Genomic DNA, 26,254 nt, shown 5'->3' with positions numbered 1-26,254 from the left:
AAGTTCCCTGCTTTGCTTTCTTGCCTAGGTCTCCCCCTGGTGGCAGCATGTCTGCATCGCACCGTGCCGGTCTTGGGGGTCAAATGGGATTTTCCAGCCCAGGAAGGGAGACCCCTGGGCTGAGCACCCGGGGGTGGCAGGGAGCCCCTCCCCGCACCAAACACCACCACTGGAGAAACAAGGCCAAGGCGACAAACGCCGGCATGTTGCCACGTGACAGAAGAATGATTTATTAGAACAAATTCCATGACAAATCATATAAAATAACCATTTTCTGAAAGACATCCATAGACCACCTGAGGACAAGGTGCACGGAGGCGCCTCCAAGAGCCTGACAAACGAGTCACCAATCCCAGGGCGGAGGCTGGAGGGCGGAGCGTGAATTTGTGAAGAAAACAACTGTGCGGCGACGACCGCGGGGGGTGCGGATGGGAGTGTGCTGGACGGACGGCCACTGCTCGTTTCCGGGGGACAGGCTGTGGGCAGCTGCGCGGAGCGCGCGGGGCGGGGTACCAGGACGGGCACCCCCTCCGCGTGCACACAGCAGGCTCGCGGACGGGGCCGGCCGCGGACCCCACTGCCACTCACACACGTACACACCGGGGAGGGGGCACAGGGCCGGGGCGTGGGGTCCACGTCAGCTAAATGTAAACACGGACACACGCGTCACCCACGGCGGCCCCACAGCCGCGCCCGCTGTGACCCCGGCCCCCGCAGTCGGTCCTGCCCCGCGATCGATATCAGCGCAGGTGCCAGGCAGGGTCGGGGCGCCCCAGCCCCACCCGCCGCAGCCAGTGGGCTCTTTGGCTTCGAGGCTGCGGAAACATCAGCCCCCGGGAGGGGGCTGGGCTCTGCTCGCCTGGCACGTTCCCAGCTGAAAGAATCCTGAGAAATAAAACTGTTCCTGGGGGGCTGCCCCTACCCCCCCCCCACAGGACCTGGAGCAGAGAGGCCCGGGAGGCACCCAATTAATGCCCACAGAGTCCGCAGGACAGCGGGGAGGGGAGCGGGGGGAGGGGACGTTGTCCAGGGAGCTTCTGAAGCCCGGTTTTTGGTCACTTTGGTTAATCGCTCCCCTCCCTCTGGCCCAGAACCACCGGAAGCGGGTGCCGGGCCCGCCTCCCTCCCTGGACGTGCCGCGTGGGGGGCTGAGCCTGGGCTGTGTGAGCGCAGACGTGCCTGACGAGTGCTCGTGCCTGTGTGCACGGCGCCGGCCCACGCGCTCGGTGAGTTTGGCAGTTGTGTTGGCACCAAAGGCTCGAAGCAGTGGGGTTCCTGCCACAAATGTTTCCACAGGCTGCGTGCTCGCCCCGGGCCACTGGACTCTGGGGCGCCTGGGAGCTGCCATCGCCCCGCCCAGCCCGCACTCTGCCGCCTCAAGTCCCGGGGCGTCACGAGGCATCTCCCCACCACCCTGCTCTGTGTTTGGCACTGAAAGACCGCATCGCCCAGTCCGCTCCCCCAACCTGGTCCCAGCCAGCACAGAGGAACAGGGCGGGTACGCACGTGCCCCCAGCCCACGAGGCAGAGCGGGACCCCCCGGGCCGGGGAGGCTGCTGCAGTGGCACAAACTACTCCTTCCTTGAAAGCTAACGACAAAGTAACAGCGATGGAGAGGAGGCTGGGCACACGCCCGGACACTGGCCCTTGGCATCGGCCGCAGCGGGAGCTGGGCCAGGAGGCCAGTGGGGCGGGGGGGCGCTGGGAGCTGAGGAGGGGGCCTGGGCACCCACGGGGTTATGGCACGTGTGGGGGTCTTTGTGGTGAACTGTCCAGGCCCAGGGTGTGGGGAGGCTGCCCAGCCCCAACACCTAGATCAGGAACTGCTCCGTGTCGGGGAGGAAGGAGGGGTCCGGGAGGCCGGGGGTCCCGCAGTTTGCCCGCTGCGGGAAGCTCCTCGCCAGCAGGGCCGACGGGGGTGAGGACGGACTCTGGGAGGCCGGCCGGCCTCTCCCGAGCTGGGCCGAGCCCGCAGAACCCCGGTTTCCGGTCAGCAGGTCCAGGTTCCCACTGGGGTCCACGATGGCGTTGATAACTGGGGGGGTGGGGAGGGTCAGGCCGGCCGGAGGGTCCTGCCCTGCCTCCCGTGCCCAGCCGGGGGCCTCCCGGCCGGTTAGCTGTGAGTGTGGGCCAGGCTCCCCAAGGCCCCCGACGGCCCTCCCAGCGCCCCGCACGGCCACACCCACCTTCCAGCTGCTTCTGCACTCGCCTCAGTTCCTTCAAGATGGACGTGATTTCCTGGGGGCAGGCGGGAAAGAGGCCGCTGGAGCCGGACCCCAGCGCTCGCCTCTTCCTGGGGTCCCGGGCTCGGGCAGCTCCCCCCAGTCTCCCTGCAGCCAAGCGGGCCGGGGGCGCAGAGGGGCCCCTCACCTTGTTGGACGTCTTCAGGATGGGCACCTCGTTCTCCGCGTTGATCCTGGCCTCCAGGTCTTCCCAGGCTCGCCCTGTGTTCTGAAAGAGGATCCTGCACCCCGAGGGGGGGGGTGGGAACAGGCAGAGGACAGTGACCAAGAGACCCAGGCATGGCAGCCTCCCAAGCCACGCCACCAGCCACGGGGAGGTCCACGCCAGCCCCTCCTGGGCACACGGGGAAACTGAGGCCTGGAGCAGGACCTGGGCAGGCCGGTCCCAGCGTCCTGTCTCTGGGCCTGATGTGCGGAAAGCTGGGAGGAAGGAGGGGGCAGGGAGGGAGGGGCGGGTCATCCTGGAGGCTCTGGCCCTCCCAGGCCCAGGGTCTGGTTGCCAAACCGCACGCGCATGCGTGCGTGCACGCACACATGGCACAGTCCTGGCACACAGGCACACGTCTGTACCCGTGTCAGGGCCTCAGGCTGGGTGTCCGCTAGGCAGCGGTGGCTCCCCGGCCCGTCCCAGGGGCTCTCACTGGCCAGCGGCACGCGGGCCGACTCACTTCATCTTCTCAGCGAGGTGCTCCGTGTTCTCGCGGATGGTCTGGGACAGCTGCGACACGGGGTTCAGCATCAGGTTATCGAAGATCACCTGCGAGGACCTGGCATCAGCCCGGCGCCTGGACGCCCCAGGAAGCCCTGTGCCCTCCATGCCCTGACGCGGCCCAGAGCCCAGAGCGAGCTCTCCGAGGGGAGGGGCGCCTGCCTCCTCGCGGTTCCGAGGCCGCGTCTTGCCGGCCAGCGGGTCCTCGCAGCGGTCGTTCATGTTCTGGTCCAGGTCCTGAGAGCGCGGGGTGCTGGGCGGCACCTTCTGGAAGTTGAGGCTGGCCTCGGGGATGCGCTGCACCAGCTGCAGAGGTGGGGGAGCAGGGGCGTGGCCCATGGGGCGGGCAGTGGACAGAGCAGACGCCGCCCGGCCGCTCAGGGTCCCTGGGCACCCCGCCCTCGTGGAGCAGGTACCGGGCCTGCACTCTCAGGGTGGCTGGTGGGGGGCGGTGCTGGGCACGGGGTGTGGCCCCGGGGAGGGCTCACAGCCACGGCCCCCCACCTGGGCGTGCAAGGGGCTGCCGAGGGCAGGCTCACCTCCTCGCGGGCGGAGATGGTGGAGGCGGGGGTGCCGGGCACACTGGCGCGAGAGGGGCTGTGGGCAGGCCCCGGGCAGCCCGGCGAGTCGCCGTCTCCGGCCACATCGTGGATCTCACGGGCCAGGGTGGCCACGTCCTTCACCAGCGTCTGGCTCAGCCTGTAGCGGCAGGAGGGAAGACAGGTCCTGCGGGGTCCTCCTGGGCCCGGCCTCAGTGCAGGGAAGTGTGGGGACAGGAGCCAGACGGGACACGACGTCACCCCCCCACAGGCAGAAACCCCCATCCCCCCCGCCCAGGTGGGGTGGGAGTCCCTCCCAGGAGGCAGCCACTGGGTCAGGAGCAGGGCCAGGGGTACACAGCCTCCAGCCTGGCCCAAACTACACCCAACCAGCCACCAGCAGCAGTGCCAGGGGGACTCCCACTGGGCGCCTCAGCGCCCGACCCCTTGAAGATGAGGGGGCTGGGGCGGGGCCCTGGGAGGAGGGATGGGCAGATACACCCACAGGCTCCTGGCCACCAGGGCCACATGAGCCCCACTCCACAGGCAGGGAGACGGAGGCAGAGTCACTGACAAGGGTCAGAGCCAAGCAGGCCCAGAGGCCAGGGACTCTCCACAGGGCAGGGAGGCCAAGCCTGCAGCCCCAGAGACAGCGCAGACCTCCGTTCCCTCCGCCCCGCCGATGGTAACACACACTTCCCTGAGAGACTCCCGGGCCACCCAGGAAAGGACACAGGCCAGCTGGGAGCAGCTCCCCGCCGCAGACTGCCCGTGAAGCCCCAGGGCTGGAGCCGAAAGCCTCCGTCGCCCGCCCTCGGAGCACCTCAGCCCCACGGCCGGCGCGCTCTGCGCTACTCCAGCCCTTGGCCAGGCTCGGGGCAGGGGGACGGGCTCCGGCCTCTGGCTCCCTCAGCCCTCGACGCCTGCTGTCACTCCAGGGACGGGACCCCAGGACCCACCAAGGACCAAGGACCAGGTCTCCGCACACAGCTGTCCCAGCTCTGCTCAGGGCGCCCCCCGAGCCGGCCCTCGTACCCGTCCACTCTTCGCGGCAGCTACAGCCCCTCCCGACAGGCGCTGGGCACAGCTGGAGAAATTTCCCCGGCTGGCCTCTGCCTCCCACCAAGGGCTGCCCCAGGCCCCATCAAGATAGGGGTCCCCGACTTGGCCCCACCCTTCCGACATCAAAAACACAGAAGGACCCCCTTTGAACTGCTGGTGACCTGTGCCCCTGCCCCCAGCCAGCCCCGCCCTCCGCAGCCTGCAGGCTGGTGTGTTCAAGCTCGCCCACTCGGGAAGCCCCCTGGGGCCCCCACTTCCCCTTCCTCTCTCCTTCCACCTCCGCCCCCTTCCCCTCAGCCAGGTGCGGCGCCCCCTCCAGAACCCCACACCCTGTCTCCTGGGCCGGCCCCTCGGCCCCCTCCCAAGCATCACTCTGCACAGGCAACTTCCCTCCAACCACCCTCCAGGTGTCCCGAGAGCCCTGCCCCAGCCCTCTTCTCTTCATGCTCTCCACGCTCTCACACCGCCCACAGCCTTGGTCACCGTCTTCATGCTGGTGACGCCCACACCTCCATCCCCCACGTGGGCCACTGTCCTAGGAGCCACTGCCCCCGCTCACCTCCCTCCAGGTGCCTCACCAGCGCAAGCTCAGCATCCTTGGCACCAACACTCACCACTCACCAGCCCCAGCCGCTCACCTCCTGCCCTCTCACAAGCCTGCAGTCAAGCCATCACAGCACAGACCGCTACTCAGCGAAAGCCCACTCTCCTTCCCTGCCACCTCCGCACTCACCACTCACCAGCCCCGCACCCCTCCTGCCCTCTCACAAGCCTGCAGAGCCAAGCCCTCACAGCACCGACCACCACTCAGCGAAAGCCCACTCTCCTTCCCTGCCACCTCCGCACCATCCTTTTCAACGCCTGACCTGGAGGCGATCCTTCCACTGAATGACTGCATGAAGGAACTCATCTTTAATAAAAACCTTGGTGAAGACCTTCCTGTACCAGAGGTTCCCCCACCCTTCTGGGCAGATCTGCATCCATCCATCCAGCCACCCGCTACCCATGCAACTGCCCACCCATCTATCCATTCATCACGCACCCAACCGTCCATCATCGATCTATCCACCCACTGCCCATCCAACTACCCATCCATCCAACCGTCCATCATCGATCTACCCACCCGTCCATCATCGATCCATCCACCCACCCATCATCCGTCCATCCACCCACCTATCCATCCCCGACAAGCATTTCTCAAGCCCTTTAGGAACTGAACCCCCAGGCCAGTCCCAAGGGGAGGCGCCCTGTGGATCAGCAGCGTGTGCCGTCACCCATCACCACTCACCTGGCAATCTCAGCGATCTCGGCCGTCTGCACAATGAAACCATAAGGGTCGGGCTCTTCTTCCTCGTCGTCTGTGTCCCGGAGGCCAGGGGCCCGGGGTCGGGCCCGGCCAGAGCTGCCAGCCCGTGGGGTCTGCGTGGCTGTTGAGGCATGGGGGCGGGCGTGTTTGGGGGAGCCGTGGTGGGAGCCATACTCCTCCTCGGATGTGGATGTGCAATCCGAGCCCTGCTGCCGGCGACGCACGTCTCGGGTGAGTGAATTGGTTCCAAAAGGAAGAACAGAACAGAGCGGCCGTCAGCACCTGCGGCAGCCCCGAGGCCCCTCCAGGCAAGGGCCCGGTGCTGCAGGATGAGCTGTGCTGCGGCCGGCACCCCGCACTCAGACACCCTTTGACTGAAGAGCCAGCAGCTGCTGGGCTCCGGGGACTGCAAGGTCACTGCCAGCCCAGAAGCACGCACACAGACGGGCAGCCTGGCGTGTCCATGGGCCCTCGTGGAGCAGCTCAGGGTCGTGGCTGGTTGGCGGTGGCAGGGGCCACGTTCTGGGGGAGGGGTCTGTGCCCATCAGGCAGAACCAGCGCCCTTGGTTAGGGTTAGGGTGAGGGAACTGGGAATTGGTGTCTGCAGACACGCCGGGTGGGGGTAAACCACTGCACGTGGATCAGCGACGGCCCTGGGCTGGACCGTACGTGTGGCCGCACAGCCCGTGGTCAGAACCCAGCTCAGCCGCCGCAGCCCCTCCCTGTACCTGCCCGCCTCAGCCCCGACTGCTCGCCCACCGCTGCGCTGAGCCCCTGTGGCGGCCGCAAACATGCACAGTACAAGGAAGGGTGGGGCAGCAGGTTCCCACCAAGCAGGTGTGGCCCTCACCCCTTGGCCATGGGGCAGATGCCACCTTGGCCCCCTGAAGACCTGGCAGGCAGGGAGGGGCCCGAACTCCAAGGCCGTGGGTGCGGGAGGGGTCGGGGGTTGGGGCAGGTGTGGAAGCAGCAGCACGGGGCTGGACCAGCAGTGCTGACACCTTAAACCAATTCATTCAGAGGATGGGTCAGTCCCCACGCAAGGCGAGCCTGGCTGCAGGGATGCCCACATCCACCCCAGCAGGAGCCGGCTCCGGTGCCACAGCAGCCGTCCCTCCCTGCTGCACACACGGGGGCCACAACTCCAGGGAGGGGCAAGCCCAGCCCCCTGTCTGCAGTCACCCAGGCCTGCTTGCGAGTCGGGGCAGTCCCTCCAGGCTGGAGATGGTCGGGGTTTTCTGCGTTCACACCAGGACTGCCTGGGGGCTGCAGGAGGCCCGCCACCCGTGCACAGCCGGGTGCACGTGTATGTGTGTGTGTCAGAGGGAGAAACACCTGCCGACGGGAAAAGGGGCTCCTCCAGGGCCAGCACTGGGGGCCCCGTAGCTGGTGCAAGGCCGACGCACAGAGACCTGCAGACACACTGCGCGTGCCGACCGGACCCAGGGCCGCCCTCCCGCTCCCCACACTCACTGGGTGAGGAGTACCGGGCGCTGCCCGGGCGGGCCCTGCTGAAGGGCTGGCGGGGGGGCGTGGTGGCGTTGGCGGCCTTCCTGGCCGTGGCCCGAGCCTCGGCCACGGCGGGCTTGCGGCCGGCGCAGTACAACTCGACGCTGCGGCCGGAGAAGCCGGCGCGGGTGGGGGCCGCCTCCGAGTCGCTGGGCCCTGTGAAGGAGCCGGCCCGCTTCCGGGGCATCGCCAGGATGTCCAGGCGTGACAGCTTCTTGGCCTGCTCGGCAGCCGGCTGCCCCGCCGGCTCGGGATTGGCCGGGGGCCCCCGTTCGCCATCTGCGGCCTCTGTGTCCGAGGCATCCCCCAGCCGGGCCCGCCTCAGCCGGGAGGCCCGCGTGGGCCGTGGGGCGGACAAGCTGTTGGAGCGGGTCAGCGCCTGCTGCACCTTCTGGAGGCCGGCTGAGCCGCGGCTCTGCTCTTCCCGGGCAGCAGGGGACGGCGGTGGGGCCGTGGGTTTCCGGCGAGGCCCCCGCCGCCCTGCCCCCACGGCCCCGGAGGTCTCGTGGTCAGAAGTGACCGTGTCCACACCGGGCAGGTGGGCAAGGCTGGAGCCTCGTTCCTCATCGGGCCAGTCCAGGGACCCTTGGGGCCCGTGGCCACGCCGTGCGGCCAGGCGCCTTGCCGGCTCCCCGCGTCCCGCGTCCGCTGGGCCCGGCGGGCGACGCTGCTTCTCTGAGAGACGCTCGCGGGCGCTGCTCAGGCCGACACCCCCCACATCCTGCGCTGCCGGCGGGGACGGCGGCTTCTCCTTCTGCAGCCCCGAGGGCTGCGGGCTGGGCCCGTTCTTGCCGCTGAGAAGACTGACGGTGCTGGCCGTGTCCACGTCGGAGTCCCCGGACAGGGAGTCCTCTGGCGGCCCAGGGGCGCCGCCCAGCTCACCCTCCGGCTCCTCCACGGACTTGGAGAGCAGTCTGGCCTCCAGGGTGGCCAGTGCCATCTCTGTCTCCTTCAGGATCAGGTGGGTGTCCTGAGGGTGCAGGTCCATGCGTGAGGCCCGGGCCGCGGCCAGGTCCTGCAGGAGGGGGTGGGTGCTAATGTATGGCAGCTGGCCAGGAGCTGAGGGGCCGCTGGCCGGCTCCTTGGTGAAGCTCTCCTGCCGGACGAACGCCGGGGCCTCCTTGGTGGGGGCCGGGGCGGGGCCCTCAGGCTCCGGGGGCTGCCCTGTCCGCAGCTGGATGACCATCCTCCCACTGGTGCTGACGTACACGCTGTCCCGTGTCGGGGGGCTGGGCTGCGCTGCCCGCCCCGGGCCCTCCACCTGCCCTGGAGCCACAGTCGCTTTCCTGGGGAAGGCCACCTCCCCGTTCTGGTCCCCAGCGAAGAATGAGGTGGGGGCCGGCTCCCCAGGGGCCCTCGGTGAGCGCCGGCCCCTTGTCCACGCCGGTCCCTCCTGGGGGCTCCCGCGTCTTTCTTCCTGCAGGCCCCCGCCTGGCTCAGGGCCCCGGCCTCCGTCCGACCCACTGGCGTCACTGAGGCTGTCGGGCTCCAGGTCTTCCTGTCCCAAGAGGCCGGCCTGCTCGCTGCCCAGCTCTGGCGGCCCCGGCCCGCTCCTCCTGGTGGCCTCGGGGCCGGCGGGGCTGTCCGCCCTGTCGCTGGGCAGCTGTGGGAGCAGCCTTCGCTGGCGCACAGGCAGGGCCCCCTCCAGCTCTCTGGCTCTGCGCCCGGGGCCGTCGTCTGGAAGACAAGGGGGCTGGTTCGAGTGAGCGCTGCCCGCGGGCCCACACGAGGAGCCGGCCCTCCCCCGGGCACAGTGGCCTGCGCTCGCATCTGCCTAGCTGGTGGCCTCGGGCTGCCCCCTCCCTGCTGCGGCACTGGGGCCACTTACCTGACAGGCCCGGGTCCGAGTAGCTGTCGGCCAGACTGGCCCAGCGGGACACCCACTTCTGACCCCCGGGGGAGCCCGGTACTGGGAGGCCCTACGGAGAGGAGGGCAGGAGCGTGTCCGCGGCAGGGAGAGACAGGAGCCCCACGGGGAGGTGCTGGGGGCAGGAGGGGGCGAGGCAGCCCGCCCCAACACCTGCCCCCCAACAGAAGCAGCCAGAGGACCCCCGTGGCCTCACCTGGCTTGCGTAACTACCCACGTCTCAGCCCGGCTCAGTGGCTTGGAGGTCAGCGGTCCCTGCCCCCCCAAGACTCAGCCGGGCCCCGCCCGTGGGCACATACACGCAGGCACCCCCGACCCTCTGCACAGGTGGGCGCCAGGACCTGGAGCCCACAGCTCGGGCAGGACCAGAGCCTTCGAGTGCATACAGGACGCAGTGCCCGGGGCCCCGGCCCAGATGCTGTCCTTTCCCCGCCCAGTCCCTCCCCAGGGACGTGTCTGGGCTCAGTCCCACACACCTGGAGCTCCACCGGGGGGGTTCCAACCCCGCCCACTGGCCGGGAGGCAAACTCCTGCAGCAAGGCCATCCGCTGGGCCACTCCGTCACCGGACTCTTCTCTGTCCCCTCTGATAACTGGACGGAAGGCGGCCGAGGACGCCCTGGAGAGCTCAGGGGACTCCCGTACCCCAAAGACCTGCCGGGAAGGACAGCCGGGCAGCAGGTCAGAGCCCGCGCCCGAGGCCGGCCTCCCGGGCTCCGACTGCAGCACGCCCACCTGGTCGATCATCCGGCGGGCCTCCTCCACCTCCCGGTCCTGCGCCTCCGTGTCGATGGTGTAGGTCCCTGCGTCACTGAGGCTGTCGTCCTCCTCCTGCTTGCGTGCCTTTGTCACTTGGGGGTCAGCAGGGGGTGGCGGCGGCGGCGAGGGGGCCGCGGGGCTGGCCCCGCGGGGTAGCGGGGGGGCGGGCGGCGTCGGGGGCGTCTTCTCGGGGCCTGACCGGGCAGCCGGGGAGCCGTCCCGCAGGCACTGGGCCATGAAGTCCTGGGCCAGGCGGGAGCGGCGCCCCACGCTGCCGAAAGGGCGAGCCGGGGCCCGGGCGGCGGGCGAGGGGCCGCCCAGCCGCTCCTCCGCCTTCTCCCGCTTGAGAGAGCCGGCCCGCTGCGGCCCCGAGCTGCCGCCCGCCCCCCGGGTCGAGGCCGGGGCGGGGGCGGCCGGGCGGTCCCTGTCGGTCGGCCCGGGGCCGCGGCGCCTGTCGGGCCTGGGGTCCCCGGGCGGCGTGTGCGTGAAGGACTGGGAACGCTTCTTGCGGGGCGTGTCCTCGTCGAAGAATTCGATGACGAACGCCTGCTGGCCGTGCAGCAGCTCCTGGGGGTCCCGCCTGAGCTGCCTCTGTAGCCGCACCTGCTCCCCGCCAGCCTCCGAGGGGACCCCAGCTGCCCCGGCCGCCTGGGCCATGGGGTCCTCCGAGTCGCTCTGTGTGCCGTCCTCGTGCTTGTGGCCTGGAGGGGGCGGGGGCCCGACGCGTGAGGCCGAGGGAAAGGAGACGCCCGGGGGTCGACACACAACCACCGCCGTCGTGTGGTCGGGGACACACTGCCCCACCATGGACCCAGCCCACATGGCCCAGAGAAGCAACAGGACAAGGCCGGACGGCCCCCGACAGGGCAGGCGGCTCTCGGGCAATGTAAACGGACCCGGGAGACGAGGCCACCGAGGCGAGGGCGGGCAGCCGTGCACTCACCCTTCAGGGTGCGCGTGTGCACCGGCAGGTCGCTTTTGGTGCTGTGCCGGTCATCGGCGGGGCCGGCCCGGTGCAGCAGGCTGGGGTCGCTCTGCACCAGCCAGTCGGCCACCTTGGTCTCCGCAGAGACCACCTCGATGGCTGTGGGCTCCTTGCCAGGGGGCCGGCGCTGGCGAAGGGAGAACTTGGTGACGTGGTCCTTGATCTTGACTTTGCCGGGGCTGCAGTCGTCAAACTCGATGGTGAAGCAGGCGTGGCTCTGCACCACGGGGGCCACCCCGCCCCCGCCCGCCTCCGCATCCCTGGTAGGCGCCTCGTGTGCCGGCACCTCTGGGGCCCGCGACGGGGGGACCTCCTTGGTGGGGATCTCGAAGTAGCTGGGCTCCCGCCGGAACGAGTAGCCCTGCGGCTCCGCGGGGGCCCGGAAGGCGGCCGTCGTCCCCACGAGGTCACTGTCCCGCTGAGCCAGCTCCTTGGGCCGCTCTGTGGGGGAACACGTGCTCAGGCCAGGCACGTGCTCACGGTGGCTCCCTCGCCCCACCTACCTCCGCGAGGACCATGGGCGCCATGTCTCCCTGCCCACGGCCCCGCCGAGGGCACCTCCAGAGCAGGCTGCCCTCCAGGACTTACCCGTGTCGGGCTCATCCTGGCGCCGCTCCTCGGGCGCGCTGCTACCATCGTCCTCACCCCACCAGGAGGGCTGCCCGTACAGGGGTGTGCGGTAGGCCGCCGCCTCTGCAGAGGAAGAGTTGGAGCCTGGGTCCCTGTGGCCCCAGCACAGACAGAGGCGGAGACCCGGAGCTGCGGAAGATGCTGGGGTCTGCAGGGGGCCCCGGCACCACCTCCCAGCTTGGGTCTGCAGCTGCCCAGAACCTTGGCCAGCCACCCTGAGCCCCATTTCTGCAACCTTGGTGGGTGACAACGGCAGTGACAACCTCCCCATGGGGCGGCTGTTCCAGGGAGGCTCGTCCCTGGGGTTGCACTGTCCTTAGCACTGCGGCCCTGGGGCAGGCAATCCCTTGAGCCCGGCCTGGGCCCTCTGCCCCTAGGGCCTGCCCGACAGAGGGGCGGGAGGACAGCAGCGAGCCCCACCCAGGGCTGGCCTCTCCCCCAGGGCCTGTAAACGGTTCGGGTCACTAATAGGTGACCTGGGGCTGAGAGCCACTGCGCTCTGACTGAACCACGTGGGGCAGGTGGCTGTTTCTACAGGGGTGCAGGAGTGCACGGTGAGTGTGGCTACAGGGGTGCAGGAGTGCAGGCACACATGCTGGGGGGCTGTGCGGGGAGGGGAACGTGTGTACGTCGGGGTGAAAGGTCAGCTCCTGGATGAGGTGGACCAAGGCCTGTGTGCACACCCCGCCCCTCCCGCACCCCTCTGCACACCATCCTACCTGGTCCCGGTCTCCGGTCCCCCCTCTCTGGCCTGGGGTTCACGGCCTCGCAGTAAGGCGCCTGCTCCGGCACAGCCTCGCCCGTCTTGGGCGCCGGGCTCTTGACGCTCACCTGCAGCTGGCTGGTGTACTTCTCGTGCTGTGGGCAGCGGCTGGGGTGAGGCGCGTCCTCGGCAGGACGCCCCCGCCCAGGGCACCTGTGTGGCCTCTCCTCTGCCCCACAGTGGCATGAGGTCCCCCTCACAACCCCCGCGGAGCAGACAGCCTAAGGCCTGCCCGTGTCACGAGGCTCGAAGCTGGGGGGCCGCACCCAAGGCTGGGGGCATCCTCAGGGCCACAGGCTTCCAGGAGGGAGTGGACAGCAGCCGTCAGAGGGGAGACTGCCACCCACAGGCCCCTCCAGAGAGGGGGTGGGACAGCCCTCAGGAGCAGTGGGAGGTGGGGAGCAGCAGCCTGTCCGTGCGTGCACGTGTGCGTGTGCGTGCGCGTGCGCGTGCCGGGCCCCACCTGGCTGAGCTCAGCGGTCATCGGCCCTGCCCCTCACTGGCTGTGTGACTCTAGGCAGGCCACCCACGCTCCCTGTGCTGCCCATGGTTACTTTGGAAAATGGGACTAAGCCTCCCCCCCAACCCCCCGCCATGGGGCTCCTGGGTGCGGCTCTGGGCAGGGTCCCCTGAGTCTGCTCCATGACGCCTGCACAACGGAGCAAGGGGAAAGGAGAGGCTCCACCTGCCATGACCGACCCTGGGACCTTCGAGCCCCAGCTGAAGGAAGGGTGCTCGAGGGTGCCCCTCACCCAGGACCTCCCACGAGGCTGTCCCCAAAGGCTGCCTCCCTGCTAGCCTCCAGACTGCTCCTGGCCACCTCCACCCATGGTAGCCCAATCAGGGTCCTCCCGGTACCCAAGATGCTGGGTGGGCCTGGGCCCTCCCTCCCACCCACCCCCTCCTGCTGGGCAAAGCAGCCTCCTCTGGGGCTCCAGCCACACCCGCCATCTGTGACTGCATCAGCTGGGGGTGCGGTGGGGCGGGTCGCCTGACTATCTTCCCCACCTGCCGGACTGGGCCATCCGGCAGGGCAGGCCAAACCAGGCTGACGCACAGCGGCCCAGAGGCCTGGGGGAGATGGGCAGTGGGAAGCGGAGGGCTGTAGGGACACAGGGATGCAGGGGCCCCAGGCCAAGCACCGGTACTGACCCTGAGCGCCTCCTCAGGGACGCGGTGCTGCACCCGCTCCAGCACGTACATGTTGGAATGTGACAGCGCGTTAAGGAGAACAGGATGCAGGAAGGGGGCGGGGCCCTCGGGCCCAGGCGTGGTGGATGAAGAGGGAAGGCGGGCTGGGCGGAGCGCTGGTGCAGATGCCTGCAAACTTCCCCCAACGTGTGTGCACTGGCCATGCGTCCACACTGCAGGGACAGCCCGCAGGCCGTGTTGTCCCCGGTCAGGGGACAGGACAGGGGCTGCTCCAGGCCACCGCACACACGTACCTTAGGTCTGCGGGGATGCTCTCCACCCCACTTTCAGCCCAGGAGCCCAGCAGGGCCCCAGAGGCCATGCCGCCTGCATCCAGCTCCAGTGCCCGTCCCAGACCACCCCTCAGCCCCCGGCCTCCTGAGGCTTCAGGGTGCGGAGGGCCTGAGCCAGCCGCTGGGTCCACACCTGCCAGCGGGTGTGCCCAGGGCGGAGGCATGGCCCCCACTCACCCACGTCCTGAGCACAGAAAGCCATGCCTGGGCGGCCCCCAGAAACACCAGGACTCCAGGTCCCGGGAAAGTTTTCCCATTCCTCGGGCTCTCTGTGAGCTCAGCCCTGAGCGTGGGCAGAAGGTGTCCGTGGCTGGGGCCTTGGCTGGGGGGCAGGCGGCGGCAGGGGCTGGAGTTCAGGGCGGAGCCTAGCCCGGGCTTCACCCTCCTGTCTCTAACCCCCTGAGGCCCCCACCCACTTCCAGCATAACAGGGCGACTGAGGCCCTGGGGACAGAGGGGGAGGCCAGGAGGGGTGAGCGCCCCCGGAAGGATATCGTAGCCGAATCGGATGACGTCGTTGAGCTTCAGCGTAACGTACTTCTGGTCCGGGATGCGCACGTCGTTCACGAATGTCTGCGGAGTAGGCAGGTGGCGGAGATGAGCCGGGGCAGGCGGGCCGGCGACTCTGGAGGCCCCAGAAGTGGACCACCAGGCCCTCCTGTGCTGCTCTGGGCCCGGCACCGTCCTCCCAGCACGGGTGCACCAGCCTCACACCCCAACGGGACCACAGGACAGACGGCCGCAGGAGGACCGGCCGAGGGGGCCGAGGCGCCAAACCCCACCCAGCACCCAGGGACCCTGACACAGCCCCACAAGCACAGAACCCACGGACACCCTGTGAGGCGGCCCCTTCTCTCATCCACACAGAGCTTCGTGCCGGCCCCCAAAGCCCCCAGGAGCGGCGAGGCACTCCCACAGGGTGGCCCCGGGGCAAGGCCGGTCAGACGGTGTGCCGAGGGAGGAGGGGCTGAGGGGGCAGAGACCCCAGCAGAGCCTGAGACCCTCGGCTGGGGGCACTCTGAGGGGGACCGGGGGGTGGCAGCCAGCACTTGCTGGTGTGCTCACAGGGCCGAGGCAGAGCCAGCCTGAGGCTGCTGTGGGACCCCAAGCTCAGGACGCAGGGCGTCAGACTTCACAGGCTGGGGGAGAGGGGGGAAGGGCCCTCCTCAGCTGGTATAAGGGGGTGGAGGCTGGTCGTTTGTTTTCTTACTGAAACAGCCTCCCAGGCCAGGAGACCAAACACAGAAAGAACAAGGCACCCAGACAGGTGTTGGACCCTGGAGAGAGCCCCGCCCTGTCCCTCCCGCCCTGCCTCCACCTGAACCCCTCTCTGCTCCTGCAGCCAGGAACTTCCTCTTGGTCACCTCCTCGTCCCTGCTGCCCCCAACTCACAGAAGAGCTCACATATACTCCTTAGGACAGGGTACCCCAGCACAGCCCCATCCGTCACAGGAGCCCCATTTCCCAGCCTGCAGGAGGTCCCATTGCCTCCCCTGCCCACCAGAGGGCTCACTTCCCTCCTCACCCAGCAGGCAGCCCCACCTCCCAGAGGCCCTACCCAGTGGGAGCCCTCCCAAGGAGGCCACCGGAGCAGGAGGTCCTGGTGGGAGCCAGGTGGGGACAAAGCAGAGGCGTGGGGCAGTGATGAGGGGGCAGACCCAGGGTGAGGATGGAGCTGGGGCAGCGCCAGCACTGAGGGAGGGGTCATGAACGGGGGTGGGGTCGTCACTAGGGGGAGGGCCATGGAGGGGATGGAGCCATGGGGGGCCCAGCCGGAGTGGGGAACCAACGCAGAGGGGTGTGGCCATGAGGGGGTGGTGCCAGCACCATGGGAGGGGTCATGGAGGGGTGGGGCCAGAACAGGGGGCGGGCCCTGGAGAGGAGCAGGGGGTGGGGCCACAATATGGGGTGGAGCCAGGGTGTGGGTGGAACTGGGCTGGGAAGAGGGGTGGGGCCAGCACAAAGGCCCTGCACTCACCCCATTGAGGCTGCCCAGGTCCTTGACCCAGTGCTCGTCCCTGTCTCGGTCGTAGTTGATGACAGCGTGCTGCTTGTCCACACTGCGGGACTGGGGAGACACAAAGCCTCGGGTGGCCGACCGGGCCAGGCGGCCCAGGAGGTGGAGGCACCCCGCAGGAGGCCCTGCTCCCCACTCTCCAACCCTCCCCCACCCCACCACAATACCACCACCAGGCCCCTGGCCACGCAGCCCATGAGGTCCCACCCACGCCTCCACACCTCAAGCGTGTGTGCCCCAGAAGGCCCACCCAGGCCTGACCCGGCCAGCCGTCCTGGCCACGGAGCAGGCCGCGGGGTTCCCCCTGCCCCAGCCTGCCTCCCGGGCCCCTCCCGTTGTGACCAGCCCTCCACGGCACCAGGAGGCCAGTGCCCCCCCTGCCATCCCAGCCACTGCTCCTGGGTCAGCGTGGGAGGGGCTGGGAATGCTCGGAAGATCTGGGACACGCTGTTCACTCCCAAGGGCAGGCCGGGCTGGACGGGGGCGGCAGGATCAGAGGGCTGACCCCTCCCCCCACCAGCCTAGCCCACAGCGCACACCTCTCGGAGTGACGGACACGCGCACACACGCGTGACGTGCCTCAGACCCCACTGCCTTCTGCTCGCATGCACAGGGCTCACGTCCTGAGCACACCCTGCCACCCAGATGCCACACGCACGTGAACACATGCAGGTAGCTCTGCCCTGGCCACCAGCCGACCCAGGAGCCCTCCCCAAGGACAGTCACCCAGCTCCCTCACACAGTTCAGCTGGAGGCCACAGCCCCTCCACTCCAGGGACAGAGAAGCAGGGACAGGGCCACAGGGTCGCATTCTGCTGCATCAGGCACCGCCAGCACGAGCCGCCTTGCCCAGCCAGGGGGCAGGCAGTCCTGACACAGAGCGCATCACCACCGCCCAGCCCACTGCCCACACCTCACTGCTGGAGGCCCCGTGGGTCTGGGTGGCAGCTGCGTCCCTCCCCCACCACCTGAGGAGCCCAGGCCTGGGGCAGCCCCAGGAAACACCGGCAGGACCGGCCAACCGTGGGGTGCTGGGGCCCAGCCCTGGGCAGATGACAGTACCTGCCCGGCAGGGCTCCCACGAGACACCCAGGACCCCCACTTCCAGAGCATGTCACGGGAACGACGGGACCCACACACTCGCTCCCCACCGCCTGGGACAGGATGGCCCGGCCCTTGGGAGGGTGAGCCAGCACCTGAGTCCCTGCGTCACCACCCGCCACCACCTTCTCAGTTCTCACAGGGGAGTGCCCAGACCCCTCCCCCAGCCAGAGGCCACCTCCACAGAGCCACTTTCTCTGATTCTCTCCACCTACCCAGCACCCCCGGCACCGTCCAGAAATGGCCAGTTTCAGGGGGGTGGGGCCCAATACCCTCCCCCGAGGACTGGAGCTCCCAGGCCTGGGCCTCCCTCACCCAGAGACAGGAGCGCACAGCAGGGTGGGGTGGCGTGGACATGGGCTCTGGCCGAGGTGCCAGGGCAGGGCCTGGCAAGGAGACTGCAGCAGGCAGGGCTGTGAGGGCTCCAGCCTCTCCTGGGCTCAGAGGCCTGAGGTGGCTGGCTTCATGCACAGTGATGCTGCAGCAGCAGGGGCCCGGCCCACTCCTCATGCTGCCACGGACCCTGGGTCCTCCAGAAGGGAGCAGGGGTGCAGGGGAGGCTTCAAGGCGAGCACAGAGTCTGCGGGGCCAGCCGGGGCCTCCTGGACACAGAGGCCAGCCCGGAGCCGCCTGCCCCAGCACCACCCCCGTGAGCCAGGGGAAGCACGGGCCTCCCTCCCCGGGAAGTCCCCAGGGCTGATCCTGGCGGGGCTCCAGCGCCAACTCACCTGCCTCCCAAAGCAACGGGTCTCTGGCGAGGTGAGTCTGACCTTGAGACCCCCTGCCCCGCGCCCCTGGCCTCATCTCTTTCCCCGTCCCGAATTCCTCAAAGTCGGCACCCACAGCTAGACAGCTCCGGGCCACCCTGGCCGCAGCCTGTGCCCCGGACGTGGGCACCACCTCCTCCACTGGACTCTCCCGCTGGGCCCCGAGCCAGCCCTTCCCACTGTCCTGGCCCAGGCAGGGTGGGGGCAGGGCATGCTGGGGGGGCCCACACGCCCTCCTCTGGGCCTCGGTCTCCCGGCTGCAGGTGCTGGCAGAGCTGCCCCCAGGCCCCGGGCCCCGGGCGGCCTAGACAAGGATCAGCAGGTGTCCCAGGGGCCTGCGTGCTCGGGCTCGCCCCACCGCAGGCCAGGGAGCTGCCCCTCTGGGTGGCCCCGTGGGTCAGGCATTCCTTAGAGTCCAGCCTGGCAGCTGGGAGGCCTGGGGCTCACTGAGGGGCTGCGCCCCCTCCGTGCCCAGCCACCTGCCCGCCTCAGCCCTGCCCAACACCTGGATGCCACTGTGGCCAGACTCTGCCCTCCATGTGGCCGGGTATCGGGCTCCCGGGGACCGCAGGCCTGAGAGGGGCTGCTGGTGGCTGCACACCGGGACGTGGCGGGACGGGGGCTCTTCTCGGCCTGAGGCAGACGTGGTGGCCGACAGCAGGAGGGTGCTCTGTGCCTCAGGCTTGGCCACTACCTTTGCCAAGGTGTGGCCCCTAGAGGGGCTTCTGGGCTGACCTTTCCGGCCTGAACACCTTCTCTCCCTCTCCAAGTTTCAGACCTCCAACTCAAGCCCAGCCTGGCCAAACCCAATTCCTCCTCCCTGCCCGCCTGGCCCTTCAGCCTCCCTGGGGAAGGCCACCGACCAAGCCCCCAACAGCCCCGGCTGCTCTGGCCACACCCCCTCAGCCCCAGCAGCGGCACCTCTCAATCTGCCCCCCGCCTGCATCCCGCAGCCCTCCCCAGCCCTCCCTCTCGCCGCTCTGCCCCGGACTGCCTGCTGGCCAGACACTTTGCCCCTGCAGGTGCCATGCCCTCTCCTGGGCCACGCTCTCCCGGTGCCCACCTTCCCTTTCCCGGCAAGACACCCCCCTACCTCGCCCCCCCCCCCCGCCTCGCTCAGCCCCAGGCTCCCCGACGCTTGTACCCAGAGCCTGGGCTGCCCCACCCCCTCCCCAGACTGCCGAGAGCCAGGAGCCCTGGGCACTGGCAGGAAGGGTCCCGCAGCCAGAGCCCGCCCTCCCTCCCTCTCGGCCCAAGCCCAGGTGCCCAGAGGCTGGAAGCCCACGCCAGAGGGGGAGGTGGCCCCTTGGCCCAGGCAGGACTCAAGACTTAGAAGGACACAAAGCAGGCCACGTGGCAAATGGAGCGGATGGGGCGCAGACGCGTAAAATAGCTGTAAGAGGCTCCAAACACACGGACTTTTGGAAAAGGACCTAATTGTCTGTAGTCACTTTAAAGCGGAGTAAAGATGTGCTTCCAAAACTTGGGTCTGACGCCCTCCAGGAGCGAAAGCCCCGCCCAGCATCTGCCCTCCAGGAGCGAAAGCCCTGCCCAGCATCGGGCAGCGGCCCAAACCCCAGGCTCGGGGCACACCCTCCTGCCAGCTCACACCCAGCGCCACCCCAGCGGGGCCGCAGCGCCCACGACCTGCGTGTGTGCAGGGGGATCCCGAGCTGGGTCTCTGGGCCGCGGTTTCCGGGTAAGGATGTGTGCAGATGAATCCCAGCTGTCACCCCTCCCACGTGGCAAGCCAGGCGAAGGCAGAGAAGACACCTTGCCACAAACACGCACAGGCTCTCTCTCTCACACACACACACATGTGCACACATGCACCTGTGCGCATACGTGTTTGCGTGCGCACACGTGTGCACAGACGTGTGCCGACGCACAGGTACTCGCCCGCGCACATCCACACATGTACACACACACACGCCCTGCACCAGAGCCCAGGGACACAGCAGGCAGGCTGGGCTCGGGCGCCAGGCAGACCTGGGCCCATGTCCCCGCTCACGTCCTCACTGGCCCAGCTTGTGCCAGGCTCGCCCTGGGGGCCAGGACCCCTGGCGAGTGGGCGGCCCGGTGGGAGAGCGTGGCGGCACGAGGCCAGGCTGGCGACTCTGCCTCTGGGACACAGCGCCCGCCCCCCACCGCCGAGATCCACACGTGGGCGCTCCTGCCTGGGTTGTGGTGCAGCCTCCTGGACGGCCCCTGTTCCCCAGCCACGTCTCCTCGCGCCGCACTGCCTCACCCTCCCCGCCGGGCAGAGGGCCCCCCCCGCCAGCCCCCCTGCCAGCACCGCCCCTCCCACTCCCCAGCTCTCAGCACAACGTCGCCACGTCCAGTCGGCCCCAGAGCCCCCCCTACCCCGGTCCCAAACCCGGTGCCACCTTTGGGTTTGGCTCCTGGGGGGTCACCTGGCTCCTGCTTATGTGTTTGTGGGCGGCCCAGCCCTGGAATGGAGACCCCAGGCTCCAGCGTGGGGCCAGTGACCATCGAGTGACAAATGTGGGAATGGACACAAGGACACACAGAGGGCAGGCCAGGGTGCTCCGGGAGCACGTGGCAGGGAGAGGGTGGGGACGGGGCGGGCGTGGACGATCTCGGAAAGCCAGGCAGGTGGGGAGAGGCTGTGGCCCCCAGGAGGCCTAGTGGCCGGGGGTACCTATCCCTGCACCCGGGGATGCCTGAGGCATGAGGGAGGGAGAGGGAAGGTCGGGGTTTGCCCCTGAACACCTGGCGGCGTCGGAGAAGGGGGTTTGTTCGGCACCAGGCTCGGGCTGCCTCTGAGGTGCCCAGGAGCTGATGACGCGCGAGACTGGGGACAGCACGGTGACAGACACCATTTGCATCACGTGAGCAGAGGTGGAAACCGAGGCTGTGGGTATGGACAGGACCTCCAGGGAGGGGTCACGTACACCCAGAGCCCAGGCCAAGTGGGAAAGCTGCAGGGGCCCCCAGGCACGCGCCAAGAGGCCCGGGAGCCTGGAGCTGCCATCCTAGGGAGAAGCTGTGGGGGGGCGGGGGGCAGGGCGTGTGCAGTGGCCATCCGGGCGGTGGCGTGGGGACTGAGGCCGTGGTGTGCAGGTGAGGAACTCCCTAGCAGGGGCTCCACAGAAGAGTATGGGGTGAAGGGGGCTGGCAGGACAGCACAGCAAGAGGATGGGCGTCCTGAGCAAGGGGCAGGTGGGCTGGAGGGGGGAGGTGTTGGGAGGGGGCGGCATTCCCACACCTACTCTACAGCTACGTGACCTCCCTGAGCCTCAGTTTCCCCGTGTGGTGGAGACATGGCCACGCTGCCCAGAACAGCCTGAGGCAGAAACGCAGGTGCACCCAGGCCAGGGCCAGCCCAGCATGGAGGGCTGAGGATCCCCCCTCCCTCCACCCTGCTCAGGGCTCCACACTGATCGGCCCAGAAACTAGGAATTGGACCCCAAACTCACACTGCGCACCCTGCCCACCCCCTGGGGAGAGAAGCGGGCAGGGTGAGGGCCTGGTGCAGGGCACAGAGCTGGCGGGTGGGGGAGGAGCAAGCACGCTGGGCCCCCAGCGCTCACAGGCTCCCGTCAAGTGCCGCCTCCTACGAGAGGCCCTCCCAGCCATCCCGGGAAGGGCAGGGCCATCGACAAGCCGCACAGTCACAGCAGGGCACACACAACTCCCCGCCAGGGCTCAGGGCCCTATGTGGTGACCCCTGTGGATCTCTCACCAATGGACAGATGACAGAGGTCATGTCACGTGACACCATCACGGAGCCACCAGCCACATCAAGACCCCCGCATCGGCCACCCCAGGAGGCCGAGGGGGGGCGACCTACGGCCTCTGCTTGCTTTATGTGGCCTGAGAACAGTCTTTACACTTTACGTGGTCAAAAAAAAAGATACTTTCAGGACAGGTGAAAATGATATGAAATTGACATATCAACAGACACAAAGTTTGACTGGCGCGCCCGTTTGTCTCCCCAACAATAGCAAAGCTGAGTGGCTGTGATGGAGGCGTGTGGCCCGCAAGGCCTCAGATGTATACCCAGCCCTTTACAGGAAGCATTCACCCAGCCCTGCACAGACCCACCGACTTCCAAGGCAAGAAGCAAAGACAAAAAGGGAGACTGCCCTAGATCAAAGATACTGAAAAGACCGAACAAGCAAGGGCGGGTCCTGCTGCGTCTGGAGTCAGGCGAATTAGAGGACGTTTGGGGGAAGTCAGGGTGTCTGGACATGGACAGGCCTTCATTTGCTGCCCAAGTGGACATGCACATGGTTGGGGCCCCCGGCTGCAGCCCAAACCCCATGCATCCCAGGGAGTGAGTGGGCGGCAGCAGCCAGGGCGGCGCACGGAACAGGGGAGGGGTCTCACCCTGCACCCAAGTGGGCCGCTTGGTTGGACCGGGCAGTGCAGCCCACCTAGGACACCCCCTGAGAGTCCCACAGTGGGAGCACGGAGCTTGGAGGGCTTGGGGACAGGGACGCAGGTGCTCTGCTGAGGAGGGGTCAGGGCTGCAGGGAACCCGACTCAATCACCCCACGAGGGTGGGGAACCCCTGTGGGCCCTACAGGGTCAAGTCCCCCGCCCCCTCCCCTCCTCATTCCTAGGAGCCGGACCCATGCACCCCGTGGAAGCCAAGGTTGGCTCAACTCAAACTCAGGGCCAGAGAGAAATTGCCGAGTGCCTGGTGTCCCGGCTCTTAGGGCCCTGCCAGCTTCTCGAGCCTGAGAAAGGCCCCCAGCCCCCAGCCCAGGGCACCAGCCTTCCACTGGACAGCTCTGATGGTCAGAGCTGACCCTGTGGCCCCCTGATTCACGGCCCTGTTGGGGTCCTCGGACAAGGATGTGGACGGGTCTGCTTTCGGGCACCTTCCCAAGGTGGGCCCCGACACCTTCAGAATCCGGTAGCACCTTCCCATCAGAAACGGTCCAATACGCAGAGGCAGGGACCCTCACCCACGAGTGCCCCGCTGTGGGTCCAGGGCGGCCTCCTCCCCAGGGGCCCCGCCCCAGCCCAGGTGCCCACACTCACCTGCAGCATGAGCTCACACTCATCTCGCCCCACGAAGATGAGCTCTCGGGGGAGCCGGTGGCGAGTGCCGCTGCCGCTCACCAGGAACCAGGAGGTGGCGCTCATCTTGGCACTGGCGAGGCCTGTCCGGCCCTGGGGAGTGAGGGGTCATCAGAGCAGGGCTCCCCTGCCTGGGCCTGGGCCCCTGGACACCCCAAAGACCAGCACAGATCCTGCCCCGATGAGGTTCAAGCACCTTCACGGCACCACCGCAGTGGCCGCTTCCAGAAATGCTGGGCTCCAGGCCAGCCCCTCACCGAGTGTGCCTGTCCCCTGTGGACCCCTCCCAGGCTAAGGTCGCCCGGTCCTCCCTTACACTCTAGGTCCACACATAGCCTCTTCTCTCTCTCTCTGGGTGCCAGAGATTGGGTGCATGGGGCGTTAGCCACACTGCCTGCGTGTGGACCCACGTGTGTCCCCGTGACCTGCAGGAGCTGCTCCCAGGTGGGACTCAGCGTGGCCCTTCAGGGTCCCCACAGGCTAGGCCCACACCCAGGACACAGACTCTGAACCAGAGCCTCTGCCTCCCCTGCTGGAGACTCTGGGGTGGGCCCAGGCAGGGGGCAAGGAGGAGATGGCTGGAGACCGGAGCCCTGAGCCATCAATACGCCTGCCACTGAGAGGGGGTTGAACGTCCCTTGGCAGTCACTGTGACTGCCCTGCAGACGCCCCCAGGCCAGGACAGTACCAGGTGGTCAGGGCAGCAGGCAGTCCCTCCAGTTCCCAGGAGGGAGGTGGTGCTTTGGTGCCTGAGATCCTGGGGGCTGATATGGTCAGGACGGACAGGGGAGTATCAGGGTGCCTGAGGGGCACAGTGGGGACAGCCTGAGTGATGACAAGGGCCGATGTCACCCGAGACCAGACCCTGGGGCAGCCTGAGGCCCCACGCAGCCAGTGTGCACGTGCTCTCACACAGATGCCAATTGCCCAGAGCCGTGTCTCAGGGGCACAGGTACCAGAATGTGCAGACACACCTGCGCCCCACACATGTGCACACAGCTTACACACACACCCGGAGCACCGCCTACAAGTGCCCTGGCCACTCTCCCGTGGAAGCTCACACACGCGTGCGCGCACACCACACACAGTGGGTAAAACGTGTCCTGAGCGCTGCCATGCGCCAGGTAGTGTCCTGGAATCTGAGAGACACACACTGTCCCCGCATCACGGGGCTTCCCTCCAGCCAGGGAGGTGGGCAGCAAGAAGGGAGACCGCTTGTGAGAAGGTGCGAGTGACACAGAGAGAAACAGGGGTGGGGACAGCAGCGCAGCCGCGAGGGGTCCAGCTACGGAGGGTGGCCAGGGAAGGCTCAACTGGGAGCGGGCGGATGCAGGCATGTGAACATCTGGGGGCCGTGCTCCAGGCAGAGGGAACAGGCAGGGCCAAGACGCTGGGCCGCATGCTCCCGGGAGTTCTGTGGCTTGTCCGGGAGCGAAGGGGGAGGCCCTGGAGGGCCCAGGACATGCTGCATCCCTAAGTGCAGAATGCAAATGCAGTAGGCCTGTTCCAAAATTATGAAGGATTTCAAAACAGCGAGAGCAGAATGCTAAACCCAGTGCAGGGTCTGAGTGCGGGGCCCATGCAAGAGCATGTGTCACACACCCGTGAGGCCAGCCCTGGAGGTCCTGGGTCCATGATCTGACTCACAGTGTGCAGAACAGATGGCAGGTCAAGCAGGAGGCTAGTTAAGCCATGAGACAATAACGAGGGAGAGAGAAGATGGTGCTGGCACCTGGCGGGAGCAGAGGACCTAGGGAGCATCCCCAGGCCCCGTCCCTGCGACACCCACACCCAGAGCCTAGCCTGAGGCTCCTACGAGCCAGGTCTCAAACCAGGCCCCACCCATCGGTGAAGGCCCAAGTGACCATGTAACCCACGGCAAACCCTCATGTCACCTCAGGCAAGCAAGTGGGAAGATGTCGAAAAATCCACCCAGAACACAGCCCCAGCCGGCCAGAGCCCCTCATCCCGGAACCCCTGCCCTTCCTCAGGGTCCAGCCAGAGGGGCAAAGCTCTGGAAGCCGAAGGGGCGGGGACTCCCGAGCCCCTGCAGCCTACGGAGGCCTCAGCAGCACAGCCGGAGGAGATGACAGAGCTCTCTCCAGGAGAGTCCCCACCCAGCCCCCAGCCCAGCCCAGCTCCCACACTCTGCCATCACCTGCCACCAGGTCGTGACGGGCAGTTGGCAAGGGAACCCCACCCAGAGGAGGCCACAGCCTCTGCTTATGGCAAAGGGAGGCCAAACCCCCAGAGCCGGGTTATGCGGCTGTGGCGGAGCCAGGCCGCCCCTGCTGCTGCCAGCCCATCTCGAAAAGGCCCAGGCCTGGAGTCGTGGACGCTCCCAAGCTGCCTGCGGCCGGTTCAGGGCTAGGCTGGCCATCGTTGCTAGGAGGGAGAATACTAAACACCCCAAACTTGTCCCCCCAGAAGGACCACCCGCCTGGAGGGGAGGGGAGGAGGTGGAGTCGCCCAGGGGCAGGGGCCGGGAGGGGCAGAGAGCGGCGGCGGGCGGCTGGAAAGCGCAGACTGAACGGAGGCCGGGACAGCGGAGAGGCGGCGGCGGCAAAGGGAAATGAGGAGAGAGGGAGGTGGAGGAAGACGGAGGGAGGGACCGCGGGAGGGGAGACCAGGCCGGGAGGAGGCCAGGCGGGAGCGCCGGGCCCGCAGGGGGAGGGAGCGACGCCTTCTCCTGAATCAGCGCTCGCCGGGGGCGGCCAGGGCCCAGCCGGTGCCTGGGCGGGGACCCCGGCGCCCGGGCCAGCGCCCCCCTCTCCAGGCCGCGTAGACGCGCGCCCGGCGGTCCCTCCCGGCCTGACGCAGACCTGGGCCGCCTCCGCGGGGGCGAAGACCGACCTGGCCAGGTGCGCCGGCAGCCCCCACCCCCGCGCCTTTGTCCGGCCCACCGGGCTCCGCTCGCCCGCCCCCCGCCCGCTGCCCGCGCGGCCCCGTCGGCGCGCAGGTGCGGGAGCAGGGAGGCCCGGCCGCCGCGGGCGCAGAGCGGCGCGTCTTACCTGCAGCTCGGTCCCGACTCGGCCCCGGCTCGGCCCCGGCCCTCCCGCCCGGCCGGCCGAGCGCTGGGCGGGGCCGCCGCCTAGGACATGCCCGGCGCGGCCCGCACGCTCGCGGCAGCCCGGCGAGCCCACGGGCAGAGCGGCGGCCCGGCCTCGCGCGGCGGGTCCCTGACGTCTGCGGGCGCCCCGCCCCGCCCATGCCAGGCCCCGCCCCCGCCCCGCCCCCCGGAAATCCAGGTTAGGGCGGGCCCGGAGCGCCAGGTGAGCGCGGCTCCCGCCCCCGGCGGCTCAACGGGCCCCGCCCCCGCGCCCACCCCCCCGACCCCCTCCGACCGGGCCCAGCCCCCTCCCCCACTCGCCCCCACAAGTCTGTCCCCAGACCCCTCCCCTCACGGTCTTCGTACCGCCTCGGCTTGGGGACCCGCCCCTGCGTGCCGGGGGCAACCCGGTGG

At 68.6% G+C, this 26,254-nt stretch overlaps 1 protein-coding gene across 1 annotated transcript; it reads right to left on the bottom strand.

The window, feature by feature from the left end:
- Positions 1 to 202: 202 nt before the first annotated feature.
- Positions 203 to 25,919, bottom strand: CEP170B (centrosomal protein 170B). Its single transcript, XM_030883194.2, has 19 exons — positions 25,803 to 25,919; positions 22,753 to 22,884; positions 15,833 to 15,922; positions 14,349 to 14,427; positions 13,524 to 13,582; positions 12,328 to 12,466; positions 11,567 to 11,671; positions 10,937 to 11,419; positions 9,970 to 10,694; positions 9,712 to 9,888; positions 9,197 to 9,287; positions 7,333 to 9,045; positions 5,842 to 6,085; positions 3,492 to 3,651; positions 3,115 to 3,258; positions 2,912 to 3,000; positions 2,371 to 2,464; positions 2,187 to 2,238; positions 203 to 2,035 (listed from the first exon to the last, which is right to left on the bottom strand). Exons 2-19 carry the CDS (start codon positions 22,855 to 22,857, stop codon positions 1,812 to 1,814), a joined length of 4,773 nt encoding a protein of 1,590 aa, XP_030739054.2. The 5' UTR covers positions 22,858 to 22,884; positions 25,803 to 25,919; the 3' UTR covers positions 203 to 1,811.
- Positions 25,920 to 26,254: the final 335 nt, after the last annotated feature.

This window comes from Globicephala melas, chromosome 2, assembly GCF_963455315.2.
Source record: "Globicephala melas chromosome 2, mGloMel1.2, whole genome shotgun sequence".
NCBI classification, from domain to species: domain Eukaryota; kingdom Metazoa; phylum Chordata; class Mammalia; order Artiodactyla; family Delphinidae; genus Globicephala; species Globicephala melas.
Note: the sequence above shows the minus strand (reverse complement) of the source record. Positions and strands in the feature narration are given on the sequence as shown.

Coding starts and splice junctions, on each gene's coding strand:
- CEP170B (XM_030883194.2), bottom strand. CDS start 22,857: ATGAGCGCCACCTCCTGGTTCCTGGTGAGCGGCAGCGGCACTCGCCAC. Junction 14,428..15,832: donor ACCTGGGCAGCCTCAATGGG/GTGAGTGCAGGG, acceptor CCTACTCCGCAG/ACATTCGTGAACGACGTGCG. Junction 3,259..3,491: donor CCATCTCCGCCCGCGAGGAG/GTGAGCCTGCCC, acceptor CCACCTCTGCAG/CTGGTGCAGCGCATCCCCGA.